Source organism: Megalobrama amblycephala, linkage group LG18, assembly GCF_018812025.1.
Source record: "Megalobrama amblycephala isolate DHTTF-2021 linkage group LG18, ASM1881202v1, whole genome shotgun sequence".
NCBI classification, from domain to species: Eukaryota; Metazoa; Chordata; class Actinopteri; order Cypriniformes; family Xenocyprididae; genus Megalobrama; species Megalobrama amblycephala.
In genome coordinates, this window is record NC_063061.1 from 5593671 (window position 1) to 5618564 (window position 24894).

Here is a 24894-nt window from a genome sequence, read left to right on the forward strand (position 1 = left end):
CCCATAAGACTTTTGTTCATCTTCGGAACAAAAATGAAGTTATGGGTCATGAATTGAGTGGCAAGTCTTCTGAAAAGAAATGCTTTATGATGAACCTCAGTGGCAGTTTGATGCATTTGAATTGTAATTTCTCCCCCTCAGCGTCGTACACTGACCATTTCAGAGTTGGAAGGCCAAGGTGAGCTGGAAGCCTCCATCAGCAAGCAAGTGGAGAGTCTGGAGACAGAGATGGGGCTCAGGTCAGACATACTAAAATTGAACCGCTGTGAATGAATCACATTAGTTTTGAACTGTATCTACATGGAGTGATGACAGTGAATGCAAATGGGGTTGTCGAGCCTTGAAAAGAACAAACAAAAAGTACCCTAAAAGTGGTCCATACTTCAAGTTTTAGTCTGTTCCTCTCTTAAGCTAGTGCAGGGTTTGAACTCTAGCCCTCCAGATCCACTTTACTGCAGAGTAAAGCAGCTCTAAAAAAGACAATAGTGTCATTATTCAGGTGAAGTCAGTTCAGTGTTGATTCATTTCTGTTCAGTAACTCTGTAAAGTTCATCAATTATGAAATGAGTTCAATTCAGCTCTTAAGAAATGCAGCTCTGCAGAAAGCAGTGATGTCATCATTCAGTTCTAATCCAATAATGTCAGTGCAGTCAAATCAATAATATTGCTGAATATTAAGTGTACCCAACTCAGCAAGTTAAAGTTGATCTTGGCAAGGAACCCGAACTCCATCTGGTGACAGAAATGAAAAGGAAAAAAAAAAAAAGGCTCATTCGAGGGGTCAGTTCTCCTCTGACCAAATGAACAAACATGCTGTGATTATGATTCCAGAATGAAAGAACAACTCAGATTGTGGATTGATATCATTCAGAATATTTCATCTAGCTTCCTGCAAGGAATCCGTTGCAGGAATAACAGTGATTTATTGAATATTAAGGGCACACAAATCAGGAACACAATGAGGAATGGTGAGGCCACAGTCAGAAGGGGGATCAGGAAGGATTCCAGCCAGGTACGCAGGAGTGCTACGTCAGTCCAACAGGATACGTCACAGGAACCAAATCCGGAGTGAACGGCAGAGCAGATCCGAACTGCAACAGAAGGAGAAATGAGTACAGTCTAAGGACAACGATTTAGGCAAGCTCATAGATGAACACCCGGGGATGTAGAGTGGCAATGGCAGGGGAGGGAGAGAGAGAGAGTGAACCTGGAGAGTATCGGTAGGGGCCTGACGGTGGAAGCTGGAATGCTTTGGGGCTGGCGGGCAGGGAAGATCCAAAAAAGAGCAGGAAGGGAGCAACAGGAAGAACGAGATCTGGCAGCCAAAGCAGGCTAGGGAGCAAAAAGAAAAGGGGAAGGGGAAAAACTAAACAAAACTAAACTAAACTAACCAGACGGGAGCTCAAAAACAAGGCTAGAAAAACAGGAAAAAATGAAAATAAATAACTAAACCTCAAAAGCTTCACATAAATGGCAGGAAAACAAGACAAGGCTAAAACTACAGCAAGAACAAGATCACGGTTAAAGGGGCAGTTCACCCAAAAATGAAAATTCTGTCATCATTTACTCACCCTCAAGTTGTTCCAAACCTGTATAAATGTCTTTATTCTGCTGAACACAACGGAAGATATTTGAATGAATGTTTAGCCACGTACACACTGTAAGTTTCAGGAGTGACAACCGCATTTAAATGCGGGAGTGAATCCCCTAAATTATCAGTACATGTGTGTACGGAACACGACTCGCTCTCGAAAATGCAATGATTGACAGCTTGGAAACCATAGCGACGTTCTGGCGTCTCTCGCGTTTGGTATCGTGACCAAGGTAATATTAAAGTGACAAAACGCTAATATTTTCAGTAATTTAACTAAACACACTACACATTCAACGGAGGCGTCGTGTTTTGTTTATGCTTGTATTGCCAGTTTCACACAGAGCGCGCTCTTTCTGTGTTGCCATGATCACTCATTATAAGCATATTTGGGCTTGTTGTTTAAAGGTGCTGTAGAATGTCTTTTTAAAAGATATAAGTCTAAGGTGTCCCCTGAATGTGTCTGAAGTTTCAGCTCAAAATACCCCATAGATTTTTTTTATTATTAGTTTTTAACTGCCTATTTTGGGGCATCATTAAATATGAGCCGCTTTAGGCTGCGGCCCCTTTAAATGCTCACGCTCCCCACCCACGGAGCTCGCGCTTGCCTTTAACAGCATAAACAAAGTCCACACAGCTAATATTACCCTCAAAATGGATCTTTACAAAGTGTTCGTCATGCAGCATGTCTAATCGCGTAAGTATAGTATTTATTTGGATGTTTACATATGATTTTGAATGAGTTTGATAGTGCTCTGTGGCTAAAGCTAACATTACACACTGTTGGAGAGATTTATAAAGAATGAAGTTGTGTTTATGAATTATACAGACTGCAAGTGTTTAAAAATGAAAATAGCGAATACAGTAATAAACGATGGTAACTTTAACCACATTTAACAGTACATTAGCAACATGCTAACGAAACATTTAGAAAGACAGTTTACAAACATCACTAAAAATATCATGATATCATGGATCATGTCAGTTATTATTGCTCCATCTGCCATTTTTCGCTATTGTTCTTGCTTGCTTACCTAGTCTGATGATTCAGTTGTGCACATCCAGATGTTAATACTGGCTGCCCTTGTCTAATGCCTTGAACATGAGCTGGCATATGCAAATATTGGGGGCGTACATATTAATGATCCCGACTGTTACGTAACAGTCGGTGTTATGTTGAAATTCGCCTGTTCTTCGGAGGTCTTTTAAACAAATGAGATTTACATAAGAAGGAGGAAACAATGGAGTTTGAGACTCACTGTATGTCATTTCCATGTACTGAACTCTTGTTATTCAACTATGCCAAGATAAATTCAGTTTTTAATTCTAGGGCACCTTTAAGCTAGTCTCATAAAGCGAACGGGTTTATTGAGTTATTAAAGTGAGCAGACATGAATCGCGTTATTTTGGTCTTATTTTAAGCGTAAAGCATTTGGATTTTTTTAGGTTTATTTTGGGCTTATTCTTGATCGCTGATTTTTCTAGCAAGATCTGGCAACTCGAATGAGAAAAGGCTTATGCTTTCCCTGTGATTTGCCGTGCATAGAAGAGAGACACGCGTTACACCGGTGCACGTTAACGTCATTATTAACTAGTTGTTCAGTTCGGTTCCATACACACTGCATAGAATTTCTGTAAATGCGGTTGTCACTACCTGTATTTTTCCGGAGTTAATACCGTTGTAGAATGCGGTTGTCACTCCCATATTTTACTGAACTGTGTGTGTGTACAGAACGCGATTAAGCACTAAAAGGTGAACTGACAACTGAATTTAGCTGCAGTGTGTACGTGGCCTTTGTAACCAAGCAGATCTCGCCCCCCATTGACTACCATAGTAGGAAAAAAGTACTTTGGTGGTCAATGGGGGGCTAGATCTGCAGTTTGGAACAACTTTAGGTAGAGTAAATGATGACAGTTTTCATTTTTGGATGAACTAACCCTTTAAGGATTAGTTCACCCAAAAATGAAATTTGTCATTAATTACTCACCCTCATGTCGTCCCAAACCTGTAAGACCTTCGTTCATCTTCTGAGCACAAATTAAGATATTTATGATGAAATTCTGACTGTTTCTGAACTGCACTTTGGCAGCAATGTCATTGCACCTTTTGAGGTCCAGAAAGGTATTGTTAAAATAGTCAACATGACTGCAGTGGTTCAACCTTAATGCCATGAAGCTTCATTTAACAATCTGAACTGTTGTCAGACACAGTTGATGTAGTGTACGCACTGCAGGTGTCTGTGTTTACGTCCGAATGCTGGCTCAGTATTGGTCAAAGCTGTACACGTGAGCAGCACGACGCGTGCATGTGATGCTGATGCAGGAGCTGGCCAATAATGAGTCTGCGTTCGGACGTAGAACATGGAAGCGCTGCAACATAAATAGCATATGAGAATGACGGGAGAGATGACTTTGTTGAATAAAGTCTGGTTTGTTTTTTTGTTTTTTGCACACAAAGTATTTTCGTCGCTCTGTCTCGTCTGCGGCTTAATAAAAGCTTCGCTCATGCCGTGTGTCGCGCTCGTCTCTCATTAGCAACCGCTCCTGCAGCCTCGTTCAGCTCCAACAGCTTTCAGCCACACCCTGCTTCATACTACAGTAATGTTACTAAATCTTTAATACATTAGCTCATCCATGAATATGATTTCTGTCCCATCGGATTCTTTTCCACTGGCTGTAGACGTGAAGACACCCCTCATGATTCCGCAAAATCAAGGCGTCATCAAGCTATGCCTTTGTTTTGAATAAGTGACCTCTAGAGGTGAAAATTACATATTGTGCCTTTTAAATGTTTCTACTTGTTTGTTAAATGAATTTTGTTGCTTTCAATATATTAAAAGTGGAAAAAGATCTGACATGATTTTACTTGATAACTTCTTTTATTTTACATCTCAAAAGCTGTAGTTTTAACAGGCGTGTGTAGACTTTTTATATCCACAGTGTGTATATGTACACCTCTCTCTGAACTCTTTCAGGAGTGCTCAGATAGCTGACCTGCAGCAGAAGGTTCTGGATGCAGATAATGAGGGGCGAATGAAACAGCGCTGGGATTCTATCACAACCATCGTAGAGGCCAAGAGCGCCCTGAAGGTCCTCATGGCTGAGGTGAAGGCAAAAACATTATCAGATTTGAGCATTTTATTGTGGTTCAAGCACCAATGCTTCTGGAACACTGACTGTTTTGTACTAGAGCTGTGAATCTTTGGGGTGACCGTTGACAGTCAATTTGATTCCCACTTTATATTAAGTGGCCTTAACTACTATGTACTTACATCAAAAAATAAGTACAGTGTACTTATTGGGTTCATATTGAATTGCAAAACACTTTTGCTGCTATTGAGGTGGGATATGGGTAAGGTTAGGGACAGGTTTGGTGGTATGGGTAGGTTTAACGGTAGGGGTAAGGTGTAAGGGATGGTCAACAGTGTAATTATAAATGTAATTACAGAAATTAATTACAGATGTAATTGCATGCAGGTGTTTTTAAAATATAAGTACAATGTAAAAACATGCATGTACATGTGTTAGTATAAGTATCAATACTAAGTATCAAATGATTAATTAAAATGTAAGTACATAGTAGTTAAGGCCAATTAATATAAAGTGGGACCCACAATTCATAGGATTTTTATTTGATTCAAGAATGATTTTTGCAAATTTAGAACGATTTGATTTGAGACTTTTCACAATGAGATTCGATTCTGCATTAAGTGCATTCATAAGATTATTTAAAGGATTCCCCTTATGTGTCTTGAGCCAGGCTCAAACTACAGAAAACATTGGTCTGTTATGATGTTCGGCCCAGATTATCTGGTAATGTGAGCCATCTTCAGATCAAATCTTAAATCAATAAAATGTTATATTGCAGTGTTTCCCACAGGATTTTGTGAAACTATGGGGGGGATGGTTTTTAGGCCCTCTAGAGGGGTCTGGGGGCATGCTCCCTCTTTAGAAAATGTTATATATTTTAAAGGTATCAATCAGTTTTGTATATTATGTATCAAATATGATACAGGCTTTTGAGGAACATTTATTTTTTGTTTCCCTTTCACATTTATTGAAATCAACTGAATCAATAGGCAGCACAAGACCAATAAGTTAATAGCCTACTATTAACCTTTTTCCTCAAATAAAAGTTAGTCAACACAAGTCTGCGCGTTAAGGTATTGATGATCGTTACCATGGCAACCACTTGCGGGTCCGGGTTTGAACGCGCTTCTAGTATATGAAAAGTATCTGTACGCATGACAGCTGCAAAAGCGCAAGAAATGATTGAGTACTGACAACTATACATTATTTTAAGGGTTAGTTCACCCAAAAATGAAAATTATCCCATGATTTACTCACCCTCAAGCCATTCTAGGTGTATATGACTATCTTCTTTCAGTCAAACACAATCGGAGTTATTAAAATATATCCTGACTCTTCCAAGCTTTATAATGAGAGTGAATGGTTACTGAGATTTTGAAGCCCAAAAAGCACATCCATCATAAAAGTAATCCATATGGGGGTTAATAAAGGCCTTCTGAATGGAAACGATTAGATAATTACAGAATCAAGATAATTACTTGGAAACACATTTGTGTATGACGTAAAAATGTCAATTGTTTAAAAAGTTTAATTTAACTAAAAATGGAAATTCACATGTTGTGAAAATAATCATTAAACCAATTGAATAATTGTTATAAAACTAGGTTTAGAAGTCAGTAAATTGTTGGTTGGTTTTTCTTTTTTTGTTCAGTTTATTATAATCAATAGTTTGACTCATTTCCATGCACCTGTTTCAGGTTGTAGTCTCCAAGACCACCAATGCGAAGCTGGAGAGCGAGTTGAAGCAGGAAAAAGCCAACCTGCTGGACATGCAGAAGATCTTGTGTGATGAACGCAAACTCATGTCTGCCATGGACATGGAGCACCAGAGTCACCTGGTGGAAATGGAGCAGAGACACCAGGAGAAGGTCTGCTTTCATAGAAGCTCCTCAGATGTTTAGCTGCAATGTTCATAGTAATACTGTGCTTTTGTCAATATTGCACACCCCTAATGTATATTATTAATTTTTATTTCTTCAGGTCTTAAAAAGCCTTAAATTTGACTTTAAAAAAATGTGCAGCAACCCTGCCTGATAATTCATATACAGTGTTGCTGATATATTGGCCTGTCACTCATTCCTTGTGTCTGATGTGTTGCCCAGGTGCTGTATCTCCTCGGTCAGCTCCAGAATAAGCCTGTGGCACAGGTGAAGCAGGAGGAGGAGGTGTCCAAACGGGAGCAGGAACTGATGCAGCGTCTTCAGTTTCAGGTGTGATGCGCGTTGCATACCTTTGCGAGATGCATTTGATCACTATTGCCTTGGCAAGGCCCTTTTTTAACATAATATTCTTCTAGTTCAGATTTCTCAAGAGTCTGGTTCTCTCTCACTCTGCACCAAAAATGATTACATGTCTGAATTTTAGAAGTTTTAGAAGACAATGAGGAGGTGTGCAGTCATTGACACCAAATGTGTATTTACATATTAAACGTGATATCCATTCAGCAAATAAAATGGTGAACATTTTAAAATAGTAATGTATGGGCTGCTTTCTGTCACAGGAAGAGGAAATTGAAAAACTGCGAGAACTCAGTGATCAGAACCAAAAACTCAAAGATGAAAATGACCAGTACAAGCAGGTATGAGCCTTTTCACTCACAAATGTCATCATACTATAATTTAGCAAAGTGGGAACTGAATTTCACAATTGAGTTTTCCATATAAGTTGTGCTTGCAAATTTCTGAACGCTGAAAACTTTTGTTTTGGGGGAGGATCTCCACAGAAATTACATCTGGCCCAGCTGACCAGTGCAAAGAAAGTCCTGTCATCTGTGAATGAATCACCTGATACATCTTTTGAATATGTTCCACCTAAGGTAAACCTGATTGCTTTAGGGTTTGTTGACTGCATTTTGCATTTTGGAGAGGGGAAAAAAGGATTTGTATTCTGACCAATGTCTTTTCCCCCACTACATCAAGCCTAAACCCAGAAGCTACTCCACTGCTCGGGCACGTCTGCAGGAGCCCATAGATCTCGATGAACTCATCTCTCCATCAGAGTCTGAGAAAGAAGAGGACGAGTGGCGTCCAGAGAAAAACGACAGAACACGACGAGGCTCCAAAAAGTCGAAAATGAATGGGGTGAGTTTGTGATGGGGATACATGTGTAGTAAATCATGAGAGATACTGTCATAAAGATACTCACTGGGATATGCCTTGGAGGTTGATGCCTGTTTGAAAACTGTATAGTATCTGCAAACATTATTTTTATTTATTTATTTTTAACTATAGCATGTAGGTTAGATGAGTAAATGAATCCACACACACTATCAGATCAAATCAGTAATTTGAAATCTCTATCCATCTTATTACAACATGCAAATGCCTTCAAAAGTTTATGTCTGCACTACAAGCAGTGCTGGGTAGATTACTTACAAATTGTTATCGGTTACTGATTCCAAATTGCATACAAATTATAGTTAGTAACACAAAGAAAATAAATATATTCCATTCTTTATCAAAAACACGAAGTGCATTTAATATTACATTATGTCAGGGTTTCCCACACTGGGGTTTGTGAGTTTAATGTAATGCTATTAAACAATTAAATCATAAAAATGTAAAATTAAAACAAATCATTTAAAAATTAAAAAGATCAAGATAAAGGACATACCAAAAAGATGTTAAATATTTTACCAGCAAGTCCTGTGACAATTAACCGACATAACCATGAACTTAATTTTATTTATTATTAAAACTATTGTCTTAATTTTATTATTGACCTAACTTATTAACTTAAAATCTCAAGGTTTTTTTTTTTAATAAATATATTAGATCAAAGAGGTACAGCTGATGAAAATATTGGGGAATCCCTGCATTGCAATGGGGGATACACCGAAATTGGTTTTGGAGGGCCAAAATCAGTGACTAAAACAGACTAGCACATCTCTGATGGCACATTTTGACTTTGTTCAATGTCTATTTTGTGCACGCAATGTGGATAAGCTAGCAGGGCTCTCAAGTGTCACGCATTGAGCGTGACAGTTACTCATTTCGGTCTTTTGTCACGCTCTCCCGCCACACATTGTATTTCTCACGCAGAAAAACTATTTATCATATATTTAATATGCCGCAGCGCCCAAAATGTATCTGGCCGCGCCGCTCTCTCTATGGAACCGGGCAGGAATCAAGCGCGTCTCGAACCTGCCACTTATCAGCCAATCAAAAAAAAGAAAGAGGCTACACAATAGCCAATCAGAAAATAGCACTATTATATCTGGGTAAGATTTAACGCAACAACCAATGAAAAAAAAGCATATCCTGGAATTGTTCACCATCATCCACGTTCACCCACAGAGGAAACCACTGGAGCGTCACTTTGAGCACAGAGTAAGTCATGATCTCCTGTTTTATTGTTACAACAAATTCACAACTTGTTTGACACAAACAATGACAACTTGACTGCTGTTAGATAATCAGATAATCAGCTTCAGTTTTTCATGAGTGTGAACTTAGACAACAGTTTTACAGCCTGTTCATTGAAACTTGCTCAGAACAAGTAGTCTAGCCCTAGTTATATTTTGCTATCACACGAGGACTGACATTTTGTTACATTAAACATCTCTCTCTCCAAATAGTTTTAATAATTTTATTAGCACTAAATAAATTAAAGTGTATTGCATCGTCGATGTTATAGGTCACTTTTAAAATCATGTCACATGTTATATCCTGGCCATGGATCAGTGTTTCCCATACATTGACTAGACTGTGGCGGCCCGCCATATTCTAATTGGTCCTGCCACAGTCTCAAAATATGAATAAGGATATGACGCGATATTTAAATTACCGTCTGATAATTGCGCTCCTTTATATGGCAAAAGTGGGAGTCATAGAGCAAAATAAGTAGACTAGCACCAATTAAGTTTTCGTGCACTATATTCAAAGTCATCTGAAGCCATTCCATAGCTTTTTTTTTTTTTCTTCCAAGAATTAGGCTAGAATACTTTTTGCTGCTGAATTATATACTCACCTAGTTTACTTATGTATTTATTGGTCAGCTTATGATTATATTTTCATTCATTTGTTATTTTTATCTATAATGAAGTGGTGTGTTTAGTGCATTCTGGATTGGTTAACAAATCAAAGAGTGACCATTAGTTCCACAAATACAGTCACAGGCTCCCACTAATAAATTAATTCAACAAAGGTAACCTATTTTGCTACATATTTTTAATGGTTTAAATGTGTACTCTACATGTTTGACCACTTATGAACTCTCATTTAGCCTACTATATGTTGTGTACATGACTAATGTGCCCAACCATCAGCAATAAATAAATTACTTTTAGAGCACAAAATTGTTTACAAGAGAACAAATTTCTTTATTGATCTAGTCACTTAATTTTGCTCTTAGAATGCACTAGATTCATGCATTTAAATTTAAAATGTACAAAATTTTCCTCCGGGGGGGGGCATGCCCCCGGACCCCCCTAGAGGAACCGATGTCCACCCACTAAAGTCTCACAAAATCCTGTGGGAAACACTGTGGATGCATTAATCATTGCATCTATCTTTCAAAGGTGTCAGGTAAAAGGCAACTAATAAGCATCATCTCATTCACCCTGAGGCCAGGTTACAGGATGCTAGCCCAGAGAAGGTGGCGAAAGGTTTTTTTTTTTTTTTTTTTTTTTTTTATGGGGGGGGGGGGAGGAGATGTCACTCTTGCCTGTCTCCAAAACTTGAGAGCCCTGAGCTAGCCTGACGTGGTCATACTCGAATCCCGTAGGAAGGACGGCAAAGACATCTTTCCCATCGACAAATGCCTTGATCGCGGTCCTCTGTTCCTTTTTTAAAATTAATGCGCTGTCAACATCTTCTATAACGGACGCGATGGCGGAATCTACACATTTCAGTTCTTCAACAGCCATCATTGTTGTAAACTAATTGACCTTTCGCAAAGACCCGCCCCCCTTAGTTACCGTTGCTTTGTCCGACAAGCCGTGGCGCTGTCACGCCACACAGAGTGGAAAATACATCGCGGAGCAAAGAGGAAACTGGCAACACATCGACAGACGAGACAGAGCAGGTTACTTATGATATTAAACAAAGTCCCAGCTTTCAAACTGTGTAGTTATTAAAAAAAATTCAAACAATAAAAACCGTTTTGTGGCTCTTTAATGTGTTGTGACCATGATCGTGACAGATTGCTGTAGCTCCTCAGCTCAAGAGGCTCGTGAACCGATCATCTCTTACTACGAGTCCATTTATAGCATCAAATAAACATGAATGAACATGAGAATGAATGTTGTTTCAAATGCGGAAAGACGTCAATATGCACAATTTTTCAAGTTTAACTCCACCGAGGTTAATCTTCTAACTCCTGACTGCTTTGTCGGGCAAAATGGCGGATGCGGCGTTCTGATTGGTTAGATCGCTTGTCAATCAAACTCCCCAAGCGCTCTTTGATGACGTGGCTGATTACGTTTCTGGTGATAATCTGTCAATCATCGCCCTGACAATGTGATTGGTCCGAACAGTTTCTGTTCGGGCATAATTACTCCTCTACGGATCGAGTCCAGACCGAACTCCCCGACCTCAAAATGTTGTGGGCGGGGCTAAGTTCGGCTGGCATCCAGGCTATGGATAAGCTACAACAGACACAAACTCTGGATTGACTTAATTTCTCAATTTTAACACTCTATGGGACTAATTGTGAAATCATTGCTAGAAAAAATAAATGATTATATTTTACATATTTTTAAGATTAAAATTAGTTTTCTACACCTCACCTTTACCTATTAGGGTAAATTATTTTTGTCTGAAACCTCACACATTCAAATGCATTTTCACTATCTGAAAAGTAGTGAAAAGGTCTTTTAGTATTTCAAAAAAACATTAAAAAGCTTTATTATTATTATATTCCATTTTATCTTTTGCTTCTATATTTCATTTGGAACTCTGAAAACTTGACACTAATTCAGAAGCAACTTCACTGCCTGGAAAGTACTGAAACCATGTCTTAGTGTTTCAAAAACATTTAAAAATCTTTAATATTGTTTGTTTCTTGGAATTCCAAATCAGGTATTGTAGCACAAGTGAAAATAAACAAGACTTTTTCAGTGTAGCCCACACTTTCCACACAACTCCATTTTGACTAGTCATTATTTTTAGAGCATCCCTGCTTGTCAGTGTAGTGACACCAATAGGCAGTGGCATCTGACCATTATTTGTAGTATGAATCACATCTTCTGTACCCAAATGTCTGACTTCCACAAAAATCTATGACTTATATTCTTCATTATTCACCATCACCCTCACTGCTTCTATCCTCCTTGATCCTTAAACTTCTTCCTTACCTTCTTCCTGATAGACGCCTGCTTTCAAACGCTCCCATGTTTATCTGTGCAAGCGCTCTGTGAAGAGCGTCATTGATGTCTATATACAACATGTTTTTGAAGTGTTGATCATTGTATCCAATCACAGACATGTATGTTGAGCTTGTGAACACAATGGCCAATCAGAGGTGATTAAGAATCCACTCTGTGTAAGAATCCACTCAGCAGAGCTCAAAATGGTGGGGGAAATGCTGGTATCTTCATATTTTTAAAATCTCAGTATCGACTTGTTACCGAAGTAGGTACTTTTGACAACCCTAGTTCCAAAGCTGTATGCATTTCTTTCTTCTGCTGAACACAAAAGATGATATTTTGAGGAATATGGGTAATCAAACAGTTGATGGGCCCCATTGACTTCCATAGTATTTTTATTTATTTTTTCTCCTTACTATAGAAGTCAATGGGGCCACCTCGCAAACAGCTCACAAGTATCAAATAGAGTTCATTTTCGCAGATTTTTGCACTTAAGTGGCCAAATACACACAATTGATGCCTGTATCTTTATTCTATTGTTTTATTTGTCCAAAATGAACTTCAGGCCCTGGTTTAATTGATAATATTGGTTAAACAAATTACAATACTTGTCATGTGACTGAATACCCCAGTGCCATTGTTCTCTGCATGAAGTAACATCTGGCACAGTCGCAGCTTGTACTTATTTTTAAAACAAACGGTATTAATAATCATTGATTTTAGTTAAGATATGCTATAATTTGAACATTGATTTTTCTTCTTTTACATGTACACAGACTTTCGTGGAGCATTAGGTCATGAATATTGCCTCAAGTCATGGAAATGTATTAGTAAAAATGTGTATGAACCCTGTAATTAAACATCTATTTTGTGGCCTTGCTTTAACGAGCCATTTGTGTGTATAATTCTGTCTCCTCTAGTGTGCATGTCGGGGCCGCTGTGTTAACAAGCTTTGTCGCTGCCGCAAGGGAAAGATGACCTGTGGAGAGAACTGCCTCTGTGACCATGAGAAATGTCGCAATATGGAGAACCGCAGCAGCGTGGTTAGTAGAATATGTTCTGTTAAAAAGCCGGGGGTGTCTGTTTACTCTGTGAATGGCCATTTCCTGATCTTATTTCTTCTGATATTGTCCTCAGGATCTCACCGAAATAAGTGACGTGTCTACTAAGGAGTCTACTGCAATTCCTGAGGACCCCACAGCGGTCAGCCCTCGAGATGCTACGTTTTTCAGACCTCCTAGTGTGCCACCTACTAAAAAGGTAATTTTTTTGTCTTTGACCATTTCTCTTTCTAAAGGAATAGTTTATACCATGAGGAAATAGAGAAAATATGGCAGAATATGAAAATGCAAACCTTTGATGTTTGAGTGTAGTATGCATACATACAAGGATTTTAATACACATCTTCCTTTGTGAACATGTTTCTAATTTCTGAATTAAATGTCACTGGTTCAACTGTCAAAAAAATATAAAAGTTCTGACCTGGAGCTTGAAAATTTTATTTAAAACTTGAAAAGTTTATTTAAAAAAAACCTTATATAGTTTGGCATTTTACATTTCTTAGGAAAAGTAGTTTTGTTAAAATAAACATATTTGGGGGGTAAAAAAAGTCATGTGATGCTACAAATGTGCAGAAACCAAAATAACACAAAATTCAGGAGATATCATAGGATCATACAGACCTTTTAGATGATCAGTAGGTCTAAAATATCAGATATACCATAACTAAATATTTCAAAAATCGATGGCTGAATAGATAGACCGATATATGTGAGAATAAATCGGGTAAATATGCTGGTTTTAAGTAAGCATAAGGTACTCGAGGCTGTACTGTATCGTGAATAAGTCCCGGCTGAAAGGCGTTGTTAGGCAAGACGCGAAGCAGCCATGACTTATTCACAATCCAGCACTAGCCTCGAGTACCTTATTGCTTTTATACAACGGTTACCACACAATACAAATATTAAAGCCAGAAATATGTATCAATGCAACTTTAATGAAGTAAACTTTCACTAAAAACCTTCCTTCCACCAGAAAAAATAGTCCCTGACCGTGAACAGCAACAGAAGTTACATTATTACGCCATTAGATGGCGGCAAAGACTGTCTTTATGAGTGTGTCAGTCAGTAGTGAAGACTTTTACATTGAAAAGGCTGAATTGTTGTGAACACGGAACAAGACGCAACTGACAAATGCTTTGACTAGCGCCGTCAGTCACGGGAAAACCCCTTAACTGTTAAAAGGACAAGATAATACATCTGACATTTAAACAGATTTATTATGAACATAGGACTGACCTGAAGGGAAATGCTAAATCTGAATGCAGGTAATAAACTTGTTCACTCGATCTTTTTCTCACAATACTCTTCTACATAATACAGTAAGCTACAATGAACAATATCAATTGAGAACAAACAGTTTACGTTGCTAAGAGTGGTTGCTAATTGTGTTGTGTAGTGATACACAGAACTGTTGGGTGAAGCGGTCATAGCAGTGTTTTATCGTGAATAAAACACAGCTATTGACCAATCAGAATCAAGGACTGGAACTAACCGTTTTATAAAATATAAAAATATTTTAAAAATATAATTTCATATATTATATTGTAATAATTTGTTACTCTCCAAATTAATTAGAAACAACTTAAAGACAGTATATTTTAAATATTTGTATAATGACATCTTTTTATGAATGAAATCCAGCATCACTGATACTAATACAACTACTGATGTCTCTATGGAATTTTTTTTTTTTTTTTTTTTTTTTTTTTTTTTTTACATTTAATTATAGAAAAACGGTATAACTGAAAGCTATCAATTTCAACATTAGGCTTTTAATTTAAGTGAACTTAAAACAATCTTCACACAAACCCATTATGTCATATTTACCTTTGTCCTGTCTAATGTAGGAAATATACAGAAATTGAATAAAGTTATCAAACACTTTACATTCTTCACTTCATAAATTTATAAATGAAATATAGATGAATACTTATTAAAGCTTCAATTCTCTTTGTTACCTTTGTTCTTTAACATTAATGACAGACATCACAGCAACTGGTTTATTAGTCTGCTGTCACTTTAAGAGCTGCCGCTGAAGAACATAACCCGGGTCTGGCACACATCTCATTTTTTCATAACTCTAAGTTCATTTAAGATGTTATTTAACTTATTTAAGACTGCTTTTAATGAGGATACTTGACAAAACAGGCATTTTGGTTTACATAGATGCAAACTCCTCACCTTTAGGTGAGAACTCCCCTTTTTGAGATCAAAATAGGTCACCTGTGGGATTTGCATAGATCCAAAAGTGTTTTATGGGGGGTAGGGGGGTCTTAAAAGGGTATCCTGCATAGTATTTTGTTATTTATAACATGAGATTTTAACCAAATGTTGATTTTTGGTCAAATGTTGCAACAATGTTAATTTTTTGCAAGACAAATTATAGTTTTGAACATTTAAAGGATTTTTACATTTATTTTTACTACCCTGTAAGTAACTACAAATGAGCATGTAAAGCAAATAACTTAAAAAAAAAAAAAAAAAAAAAAAAAAAAAAATTACATCCTACCTTTTTGCATCCCTGGGTATAATTCTGTGTTTTGTTGAAGTAGAACTCTATACTGGTGCGTGTCTTTGTCACACGAGTTGTCACATGACACGACATTCACAGAGAGCGCGTTCTCATTTGTCTTGTGGCGCTTGAATGGTTTAAAAGCATTTGCGTGAATTGCGTGATCATATAATGTAACGTTCGCCAAATTATAATGGAAAAACGGATGCTGCATTAATTGTTAAATACTTTTAATGCGTTAAACAGAAATTAAGTGAATGTGTTAACGCACTAGTAAGCATACATGGCAATAAAGCTCTTTCTGATTCTGGAAAATGAAGCCAAAATATCCCAGTAACAGTCGTTGCCGATTACGTTGCTCGGAGCCCGATCGCAGGCACAGCTGTCAATCATGACGTTACGCCCCGTTTTTACAGCATCAAATAATTAATTAAAACCAAATGTATTGGACAAATGAACACTTGACTCGAACATACATCTACATGATAAGAACTACCTAATATGACACACAATTATTTGAAGTGTAATTGGATTTTTTTAGTTTGGCTTGCGTCGCATTTGATTAGATGGAGAGCCACCACGAGGCGATCAAAATGATTTGGCTTCACTTTTCAGGACTTGTGCAGCACACTTGGTTACACCACACAACACTGAAATTTAAATTTAAATTTAAAGTTTTGTTTGAATAGTTTTTTTCCCTCTTTATCTTGGCCATTCTTTGTCATTGACCCTAAAAATAACAGCACACAGGTTTAAGAACGTCATGAAGATAATTAGGAGTAAACGATGACTGCATTTTAATTTCTGTGTCGACTATTCCTTTAAAGTCACTCTTGTTTAAACACTTGTTTAACAGGAAATTGGAGACATGGGCCGCCTGCCTGCAGATCTGAAACTTGAAAAAAAGCCAGTCCTTGCTGAGAACGAGAGTGATAGCGACGACTCTGAAGCGATGAACAGCACTTCCAGCTTCCTCCGGAGGAACAAGAGAGGCCTAAATAACTTCAAAAACAGCTTCTTCTCTGGCTGCACACCCATCCGTGAAGAACATTAGTACTACAACTGTACAATGTAATCGTTACGTCTGCTAAATATCTTGTCTTTTTTGTCTGTCTTTTTCATGTGGTTTAAATGTATACATTTGTTTAAATTGGTAGTTTATCATTAATTGTAATTCATTTGCACTAACAATATGAACTACACACGTCATGGGTAATTTTATAGACTTTTAAGCAGTTTGTCTATATGACATTTGAAAGTCATGATTGTAGATTTTTTTTATTTCTATTAAATCTAGTGACTTCAATAAATAATTAATTTTAATGTTTGTTGTTTATTTAACATATTGCTATGTTAAAATATCTAAATACACAATTCCTTTTTAAATTCTGCCTGGAAAAAGGCTGTTTTAGAATACTGTAGTGCAAAATTCAAGGTTCCCCAATGGTGTGCAAATGGCATTTACTACAGTGGAAATTCAAAAATCCAAATAAATGAATAAACTGTTTAAGTAAAATGCAAACAAACTTTTGGTTATGTCAATAAATCGACCCAAAATGCAGCAATTTCACTCCAGAACTATACTCTAACTCACTCTACGAGTTCCCAAACAGGTGTGAGAAGCAGGGTTGCCAGGTTTTCACAACAACCAGCTCAATCGCGTTCTGGGGGGTAAAATGCACTTTTTGGTGGGGTTCGCCTGCTAAAATTCACATTCCAGGGGCTAAATATCATGTAATTTGGGTCGTTTCAACCCACGGACATGGAAAACAACCTGTGGCAACACTGTTAAAGTAGCCCAATTCCACGGGAAAACCACAGACAAGCCCCTTCTACTTGGACTTAACCATTTAGAATAAATAAAGAAATCTAAGAAAGCCAAATGTGATTTAACAGTAACTAGGAGGTAAATGGTTAATAATACAAAAATACCTAAACATTTGAGGAAAAAACACTCATGGTCAGCAGTGTTCAACCAAGAGTTAAACTGAACACTGATCTCCCACATACATGAGAACAATGGACTGTGCCTTAATGGTGGGAATGAGATCTTTAAAATGGTGGCATTTACTGTGACAGGGTTTTGACCGTTTGGGATGAAGATGTTTCAGTATGCAAGTATGAACTTTTTATAATATGAAGTGGATATATCCATATAGACAAACATTTAACATGACTACTGGTCTTGTTTAATTTCTTAATGCAACCCCTAAGGAAATGCATGCATCAACAAAATGTATAAGTCATTGAACAGATGAATAAATGACATGATGTGGACAGGGACAACATTAAACCATACACACAATCAGTGACAGGCCATAGAAGTCCGATAATGTGACCTCTCTGAAACGGTGCAGTAAAATAGTTTGTGCATATAGTATGGGATGTCCCCTATAAGAACTGGACATTAGTTTTTTTCCCTACCTATTAAAAATGAGGTCTTTATAGGTGTATAACTTGGAATAATGTCATGTATCTCCAAAATGCTGCAGTGAAATGGTTTCATATGAGGTAAGCATATGGTATGGGACATCCCCTATAGGAACTGGCTGTTATTTTTGTCTTTTTTTTTTTTTTTTTTTTTTTTAGAAATAAGGACTTTATAGGCCTTTGAAATCAAGTAATGTGACGCATCTCCAAAACACTGCAGTGAAATGGTTTTGTACGCGATCTGCATATAGTATGGGATGTCCTCTGTAAGAACTGGCCATTGGTTTTTTCTGCTTGCCAGAAATGAGGTCTTTACAGGTCTTTGAAGTGGAATAATGTAATATAGCTCCAAAACGCTGCTGTGAAATGATTTTATAACAAGTATGCATAAGTATGACGCCCCCTACAATATCTGTTATTTTTGTCTGCTAATTAGAAATGAGGACTTTATAGGCCTCTGAAGTATAATGTGACGTATCTCAAAAATGCTGAAGAAAATGGTTTCATATGTAGCAAAGTAGCCCAAAAGGGAAATATAAATAATTAACTATAACTCGTTATAATTAATTCAGTAATTTCAGTAAAAGTGCATGTAAACTAAAACATCAATGTTTTGCCTGATAAGGACAAATAGAGATGGTTGATCATAAAACATTCACCAGAGAATTTTAAATACGTAGATGCTGTTTTTGTGTCAACAACAACAATAAAATAATGACTAAAGCTGCAAGATATATATATATATATATATATCAAAAGAAAATTCATGGACAGTCTCTTGCGTAAGGCAAAAGATGACCCATAGAATCACCAAGAATCAGACATGACTAAAATGGTTAATGAGAGAGAGAGAGTGAGTTAAATTTGTGTTTAGGGGTTTGCTGTAAAATAAGGTAATCCAAGCAGACAAATATGTTAGCCATATAAATGCCTGTTGTAGCCTTAGCTGGGTCCCATCATCAACTCCTGTAGGCTCCAAATGGGAGCAACCCGGTTTACCCATATGGGCCCTATAACTGTTTAACTCTAGGGGAGTTGGAAAATGAGCCTATTTTCAAAGAAAGTGGAGTGTTCCTTTAATAAATCTATGCATTAGCTCATCCATGAATATGCCCGAGTCTCGTCGGATTATTTTCCACCGGCTGTAGATGTGAAGACAACACCTCCCATGATTCCACAGAATCATTTACACCTTTAGGTGCGTCCCAATTCCTGTACTGATGCACTATTCTATGATGTTTTTAAGTATAAATAGTGCAAGTAGTGCGTTCACACTGAAAATTCCAAAAAGAAAAAGTGCATTTTAAATACCCGGATGATGCACTAAATTAGTGAAAAAAATGAAGTGTGGAATGTCGGACACTTCATGCACTCAACTGTCGCAGCTTTGGCAAAATAACCTTATACAACTGACCCTTCGCCGGGAGTTTGATTGATAAGCGATCTAACCAATCATAACGCCGAATCCGCCATTTTGTCCGACAAAGCAGTCAGGAGTTAGAAGATTAACCTCGGTGGACTTAAACTTGAAAAATGGTGTGTACTGACGTCTTTCCGCATTTGAAACAACATTCCTTCTCACGTTCATTCATGTTTATTCGATGCTATAAATGAACTAGTAGGAAGAGATGATCGGTTCATGAGCAGCTTGAGCTGAGGCGCTACAGCAGTCTGTCACGACACATTAAAGAGCCACAAAACGGTTTTTATTGTTTGAATTTCTTAAAAAACTACACAGTTTGAAAGCTGGGACTTTGTTTAATATCATAAGTAACCTGATCTGTCTTGTCTGTCGACACGCTGTCAGTGTCCTCTTTGCTCACCGATGTATTTTTCACTCTGTGTGGCATGACAGCGGGTCTTTGCGAAGGGTCAATTCACACAATACATGGATGAGTACATACAGTGTATAAGTGCATAGTGTATAGTGCATCATTTGGGACGCAACTTTTGTTTTGACTAAGTGACCTCTAGCAGTGAAAATTACATATTGTACCTTTAACTAATGCCATTTTGTTAGGCGGAGCTCATGCCCTAATGCTCCATACAAACTGGATTTTAGTCCTTCACTAACCTAATCGCAGATTACTGGTAACATGATTGAACATAATCTACTAGAGTCGATCATTTCAGAGTAGGTCAGAATAAAATCAAATGTAATAATTTATTATTAGTCAGGTGAACATGTATCATGCCAATTAACATCAAATGCTCAGAAATAAAGAGTAAAAGATGCATAGGGGGAGAGTGGGGTAAGATGAGCCAGTGGGTAAACTGACCCACCCCTGTATCCATTTTATTGTCATGTGACCATATATTTTTGAACCACCCATCATTTCTTCCAGACGGTGAAAAGGAGAAGCACATGGGAGGAGTGGAAATCACTTATTTACTTTAAAAACTGTTTTTGGCTTGTCAAAGTAAGTTTTAACAAAACAGATGTAATGACTGTTTCATCAAAGCAAATATTTATGATGCATATTAGTGATTTAACAACTTATAAAACCATGCAAGTAATTTAGCTAAATATTATTCTGAATTGGTAAGCTAGCTAGCTTTTCCTAAAATGGCAGCTATGGGGCAAAGTGAGCCAAATGCTGTGGGGTAAATTGAGCCAGCGTTTTAACTGACCCTACCATAAGGCAATGAATTTAAGTTAAATCTGAAGTAAAAACTGGTGTCATTTCAATGTAATATTACGCAGCTGGTTTAGGTTATCTTTATTTTCGAGTTTATTTGATAGGAACAGTGTACAAGTACACCAAATCCTTCTTCGATACGAACCAGAGGATGTTTAATCATATATATCTTTCCACCTGTAGTCCCTAATGGCCTAACATGGTCGACATTGCAGAAAAACTACCATGTCAAGAACCTTTTGATTAAAATGACATTTATTCATTCTTATATAGTTTGTATTGAATTTTTACTCAACAAACTCTCTGTTTAGTCTGTTTATGGGAAGGTTACAACTTTGATGTTCAACATATTGTTTCAGAAATGCAAACAATTAAACATACTGAAATTGCAACTTCATTTGGTTGGTTTTATGTTGTTAAATTTAGCTTTAAAAAAATAAATATTTGTAAAATATTTTTACAAAGAATATGTGTAAAAGGAAATTTGATTATTAAATTAGTTTTTAAAATAGTAAATTATCTTTAAAATTTCACATGGGTTTGATTCAGATTCAGTTTACACCCACCTACTGACTTGGCTCAACTTACCCCTAACCTGGGGTAAAATGAGCCAGAGGGACACTTTTTTTTAAAGAAGTCATATTTTTAGAACCCTTTGTCATAGAAACATTCTGATCATTTAAAATGATAGGAAACATCCTGAAATTACTTTCGTTGTACTTCTGCCTCATTTCCCCTTATCTCGAGGACCACGTAAGTAAAAAGTGGCTCATCTTACCCCGCTCTCCCCTACATGAAATCAGAATGAGAATGCTGGGAGTCTTCCTGAGGCTTCTGCAACATTTCTTTACTCAGACCATGACAAAAAAAACATCCTCCAAATGGAGGCATGGACTACAACTGGAATTTGCATCAATCCAAGATCCCAGATCTGGAGAGTTTACACCTCATTAGGGACAGAAAGACCCTGGGAGATGAGAGTACCTCAGCAAAATATCTCTAAACTGATTCTCTTCTTCATAGTCAATGCACAGACACTAAAACTAAATGTTCTGGCAACACAAGCACTATAAAAATCTTTTTTTTTTTTTTTTTTTTTTTTTCATGCATGGAAAAGCATCATTTAAAATTTCTCTTTCCTATTGCCAGGATATAAACGTTTAGTTGGGGCTGGTGAGGACAGGCTGTTTTCCTATTGTTTGGTGAGTTTGACTCTCTCGACATCACTTTGGCTCGGTTCAGCCACTAGAACATACGCTGTTCAGTCAGTCAGTCAGTCAGGCTGGATGCTGGGTCACGATGCTCTCTATCCTTTCTCCATCAGGCAGTGAAGACTCAAGCTAACGATGACGAGACAGAAGGATGAATAAACGGATTTATGCGTTTCAGCGCATATCAAATGCGGGATGCCCGTGTCCCTCGGTAAAGGAACGGCGCCGTGATCACGTACAAGTTCGTGAATACGAAGAACGCGTATTATACGCAGGAATCTGTCGTAAAATACGTCCTGGGCTCTGTACTCCGGCGTGAAAGTAGAGAATACGAGTCTGAGTGCTTCAGATGATCGCATAGGATATTTTCTCAACGCGCAACCGAGCTTATGTTAGCAGCCGCGCGCGGAACACTCGGAGAGTCCGGGGGAATCCGGCGGATTTCTGACGGAGGCCATATTATTATGCCGCTCGAAAATGTACCCGAATAATCGGATGACAGCACTCCGATCCATCGAAGGGAAACTTTCGAGCTCAGTTTACACGGTGGGCTTGCAATAAAAGGCTGCTGGTGGTGTGGCTAGCATGCAGCCGAAGCACATCGACTGAACGCTGCGTCGCTCGCTTCTCGGGTCGGCTAATGTTCATGAGGCGTGTGTGGGTCCTGCGATCTCAAGAGCCCCACTCCCTTATAGGGAGACCTGAATCCGAGCTTCTCTACGGGCCATAGATTTGCCTAGCCTGACTGTCATTTCATGTATGGATGGACGCGTGCATGCTTTGACAGAATCCTGCGTGCATCGTTGCAGCTGGCACAGGAGGGGCAGATATACATTGGATCCGTTTAATTTGTCTCCCTAAGAACACTACGTAAGGCTGCAGCGTACGCTAGGAATAATATCGGGTGACATTGCAGTCTCTCTCTCTCTCTCGGAGAGATATAACGTAAGCTCTTCTCGCTTATTACGTCTGTCAAAGGAAGGGAAGGTGGAGCATTGTCCGTCGTACGTGCTGACGCAGTGGGATTTCTACGTGTGGTCTGCGTTTCGACCCGCCCTTCCCGCGGAGACGGTGATGGGTCGGAAGCGGTGTGTCGGTGCAGATTGTTCGAAGATGGCGGCCGGGTGCTGCGGGGTGAAGAAGCAGAAGTTGTCGGGATCCCCCGGGGCGGGGGGTCCCGGCGGGGCGGGGAGCGGGGTAGCCGGGACAGGACATTGTGGATCGGAATTGGGGATCGGGTCGTCGTCGACTGTCGTGGCCGGGAACGTGAATCGGGTGAACGGCCTGGGGGGTCCTGGGGGTAGTAGTAGCAGCAGCAGCAGCAGCAGCGGCAGCAGCAACACCAATGCTCTGTCCCCAACTCCAGGAGGCTACAACTCGACTGGCCTCTCCCCGACTCTCAGTCCGGGACCTGGCTCGGGAGGCAGGAAAATGGTCGTTTCGGCGGAGATGTGTTGCTTTTGCTTCGACGTGCTTTATTGCCATCTATACGGATACCAGCCTCCTCGAACACCCAGGTTTACAAACGACCCCTAGTAAGTAGCAAGATGGCTATTTTGACCTGGTTTGCCTCAACAACAGATGGTGTGTTTTTGTTTCGAAGTTTTGAGTTGGCAAAGTTTTGCTCTCGGTCTAATGTCTTTTTTTTTTATTTTATTTTTTTTATGTTAATTACTTTGTTTGATGTCCATACTAACTTAATAGTTTAATCGCTAACCTAGCTTATCCTTAGGTTAAAAAAACAACAACAGGGAAAAAAAGCTGTTGTCATGTTTCCAAACTCTTTCTGAGGTGTTTTATAATTTTTAAAAATATATAAACACGCGTTTAGACGTATAGATTATGGCTAAATTAGATAGAATATATATTTTTAAAGGTAAATATTGAGTTTAAAAAATTTTAAGATGTATGATTTGACGTTAGAAGATTGGAAACTGTAGGATAATTAGGGATAGCTGGTGTATTTTTTTCCCTCTGGAAGAGATTAAATGGGTGTTAGCCTGCTCTTCTTTATTCAAGACTCTCTGCAAGCTAACATGCTAAGCTATGTTAGCCAGCTCGCTCGATTCACATTTCGCCGAATATTTGCCTTTTTTCCCCTGTTTGTTTACTCTCAGCTCCCTTTCCTTTCTTAACTCGTTAGATTTTTCAAGAAAACACTGAGTAATATTTTGTTTTGATTCCGAGCTGTCGGCGGTTAACGTTAGCTGAAGTAAGCTAGTAAGCTAACAAAACCAAAGAGTTGTTTACGTTTTCCTCAGGGAATTTGAAAGCTCTTACAGTATTGTTCATTCAAGTTAGCGATAAAGTGATATCAGGACACAAAATAGCATTTCACAGTTCAAAATTCTGTTTTTTTTTTTTTTCTTGTCACTTGCCAAACACTTAATTTTTATTATTTAAGATTCTTTCAGGTAAGTTTTTTTTTTTTCGATGACAATTGGTATGTTGAATGTCATTTTATATATGTGTGTGAAAAAGATTTTTACTCGAGCTACTGTTTTCTTTAAGCGCGTTAAATGAATGTTTATCTTATCCGGTTAGTCAGGGTTCGTCGAACTAGGTAATGAATGAATATCTTCACTGCAGTTCCTCCCTCTGCTGTTGATGATAGCAACACTGACCCGATTTTGACTGTGCACACACATATGCATGTATTTAGGCAATATGTACAACTTCATTATGTTGCTGCATTGAAAAAAATATGAAACGGTTGTCTTGATCAATGGTTATTTGGCCATAGACAATTATTTGCAGACACCTTTTAAAAAATTGTGTCAGACGATTACATTTCGATTAGATTTTGGAGTATTTTGTTTGATATATTAATATTCTGATATTATGTGCCCATTTTACAAAAGAAATTACATTTTATTAACTTACAAATGTAACCAAAAAACTGAACTCTCTCTCTAAAAAAAAAAAAAAAATTGCATATCCTGTAAAAAAAAAATAAAAAAAAATAAAAACAATGCGAAACAACAGTCTAAAATCTTTCATGCTTCTGTGATAAAATGTGCAATGTTTAAAATCTTGTGCAAATCCTCATTACGA

At 38.0% G+C, this 24894-nt stretch overlaps 2 protein-coding genes across 2 annotated transcripts in view; both read left to right on the forward strand.

Annotated features, from left to right (window-relative positions):
- kif4 (kinesin family member 4) overlaps positions 1-16883 on the forward strand; it is a 39676-nt gene extending 22793 nt beyond the window's left edge. The window contains exons 22-31 of the mRNA XM_048166042.1: positions 142-239; positions 4567-4696; positions 6379-6549; positions 6784-6891; positions 7182-7259; positions 7404-7496; positions 7600-7761; positions 12908-13030; positions 13125-13247; positions 16417-16883. Coding sequence (XP_048021999.1) covers positions 142-239; positions 4567-4696; positions 6379-6549; positions 6784-6891; positions 7182-7259; positions 7404-7496; positions 7600-7761; positions 12908-13030; positions 13125-13247; positions 16417-16614 — 1284 coding nt within the window. The 3' untranslated portion in view covers positions 16615-16883. The remainder of the gene's footprint in view (positions 1-141; positions 240-4566; positions 4697-6378; positions 6550-6783; positions 6892-7181; positions 7260-7403; positions 7497-7599; positions 7762-12907; positions 13031-13124; positions 13248-16416) is intronic.
- Positions 16884-21851: 4968 nt separating this feature from the next.
- Positions 21852-24894, forward strand: part of ammecr1 (AMMECR nuclear protein 1) — a 52908-nt gene continuing 49865 nt past the window's right edge. The window contains exon 1 of the mRNA XM_048167229.1: positions 21852-23375. Coding sequence (XP_048023186.1) covers positions 22915-23375 — 461 coding nt within the window. The 5' untranslated portion in view covers positions 21852-22914. The remainder of the gene's footprint in view (positions 23376-24894) is intronic.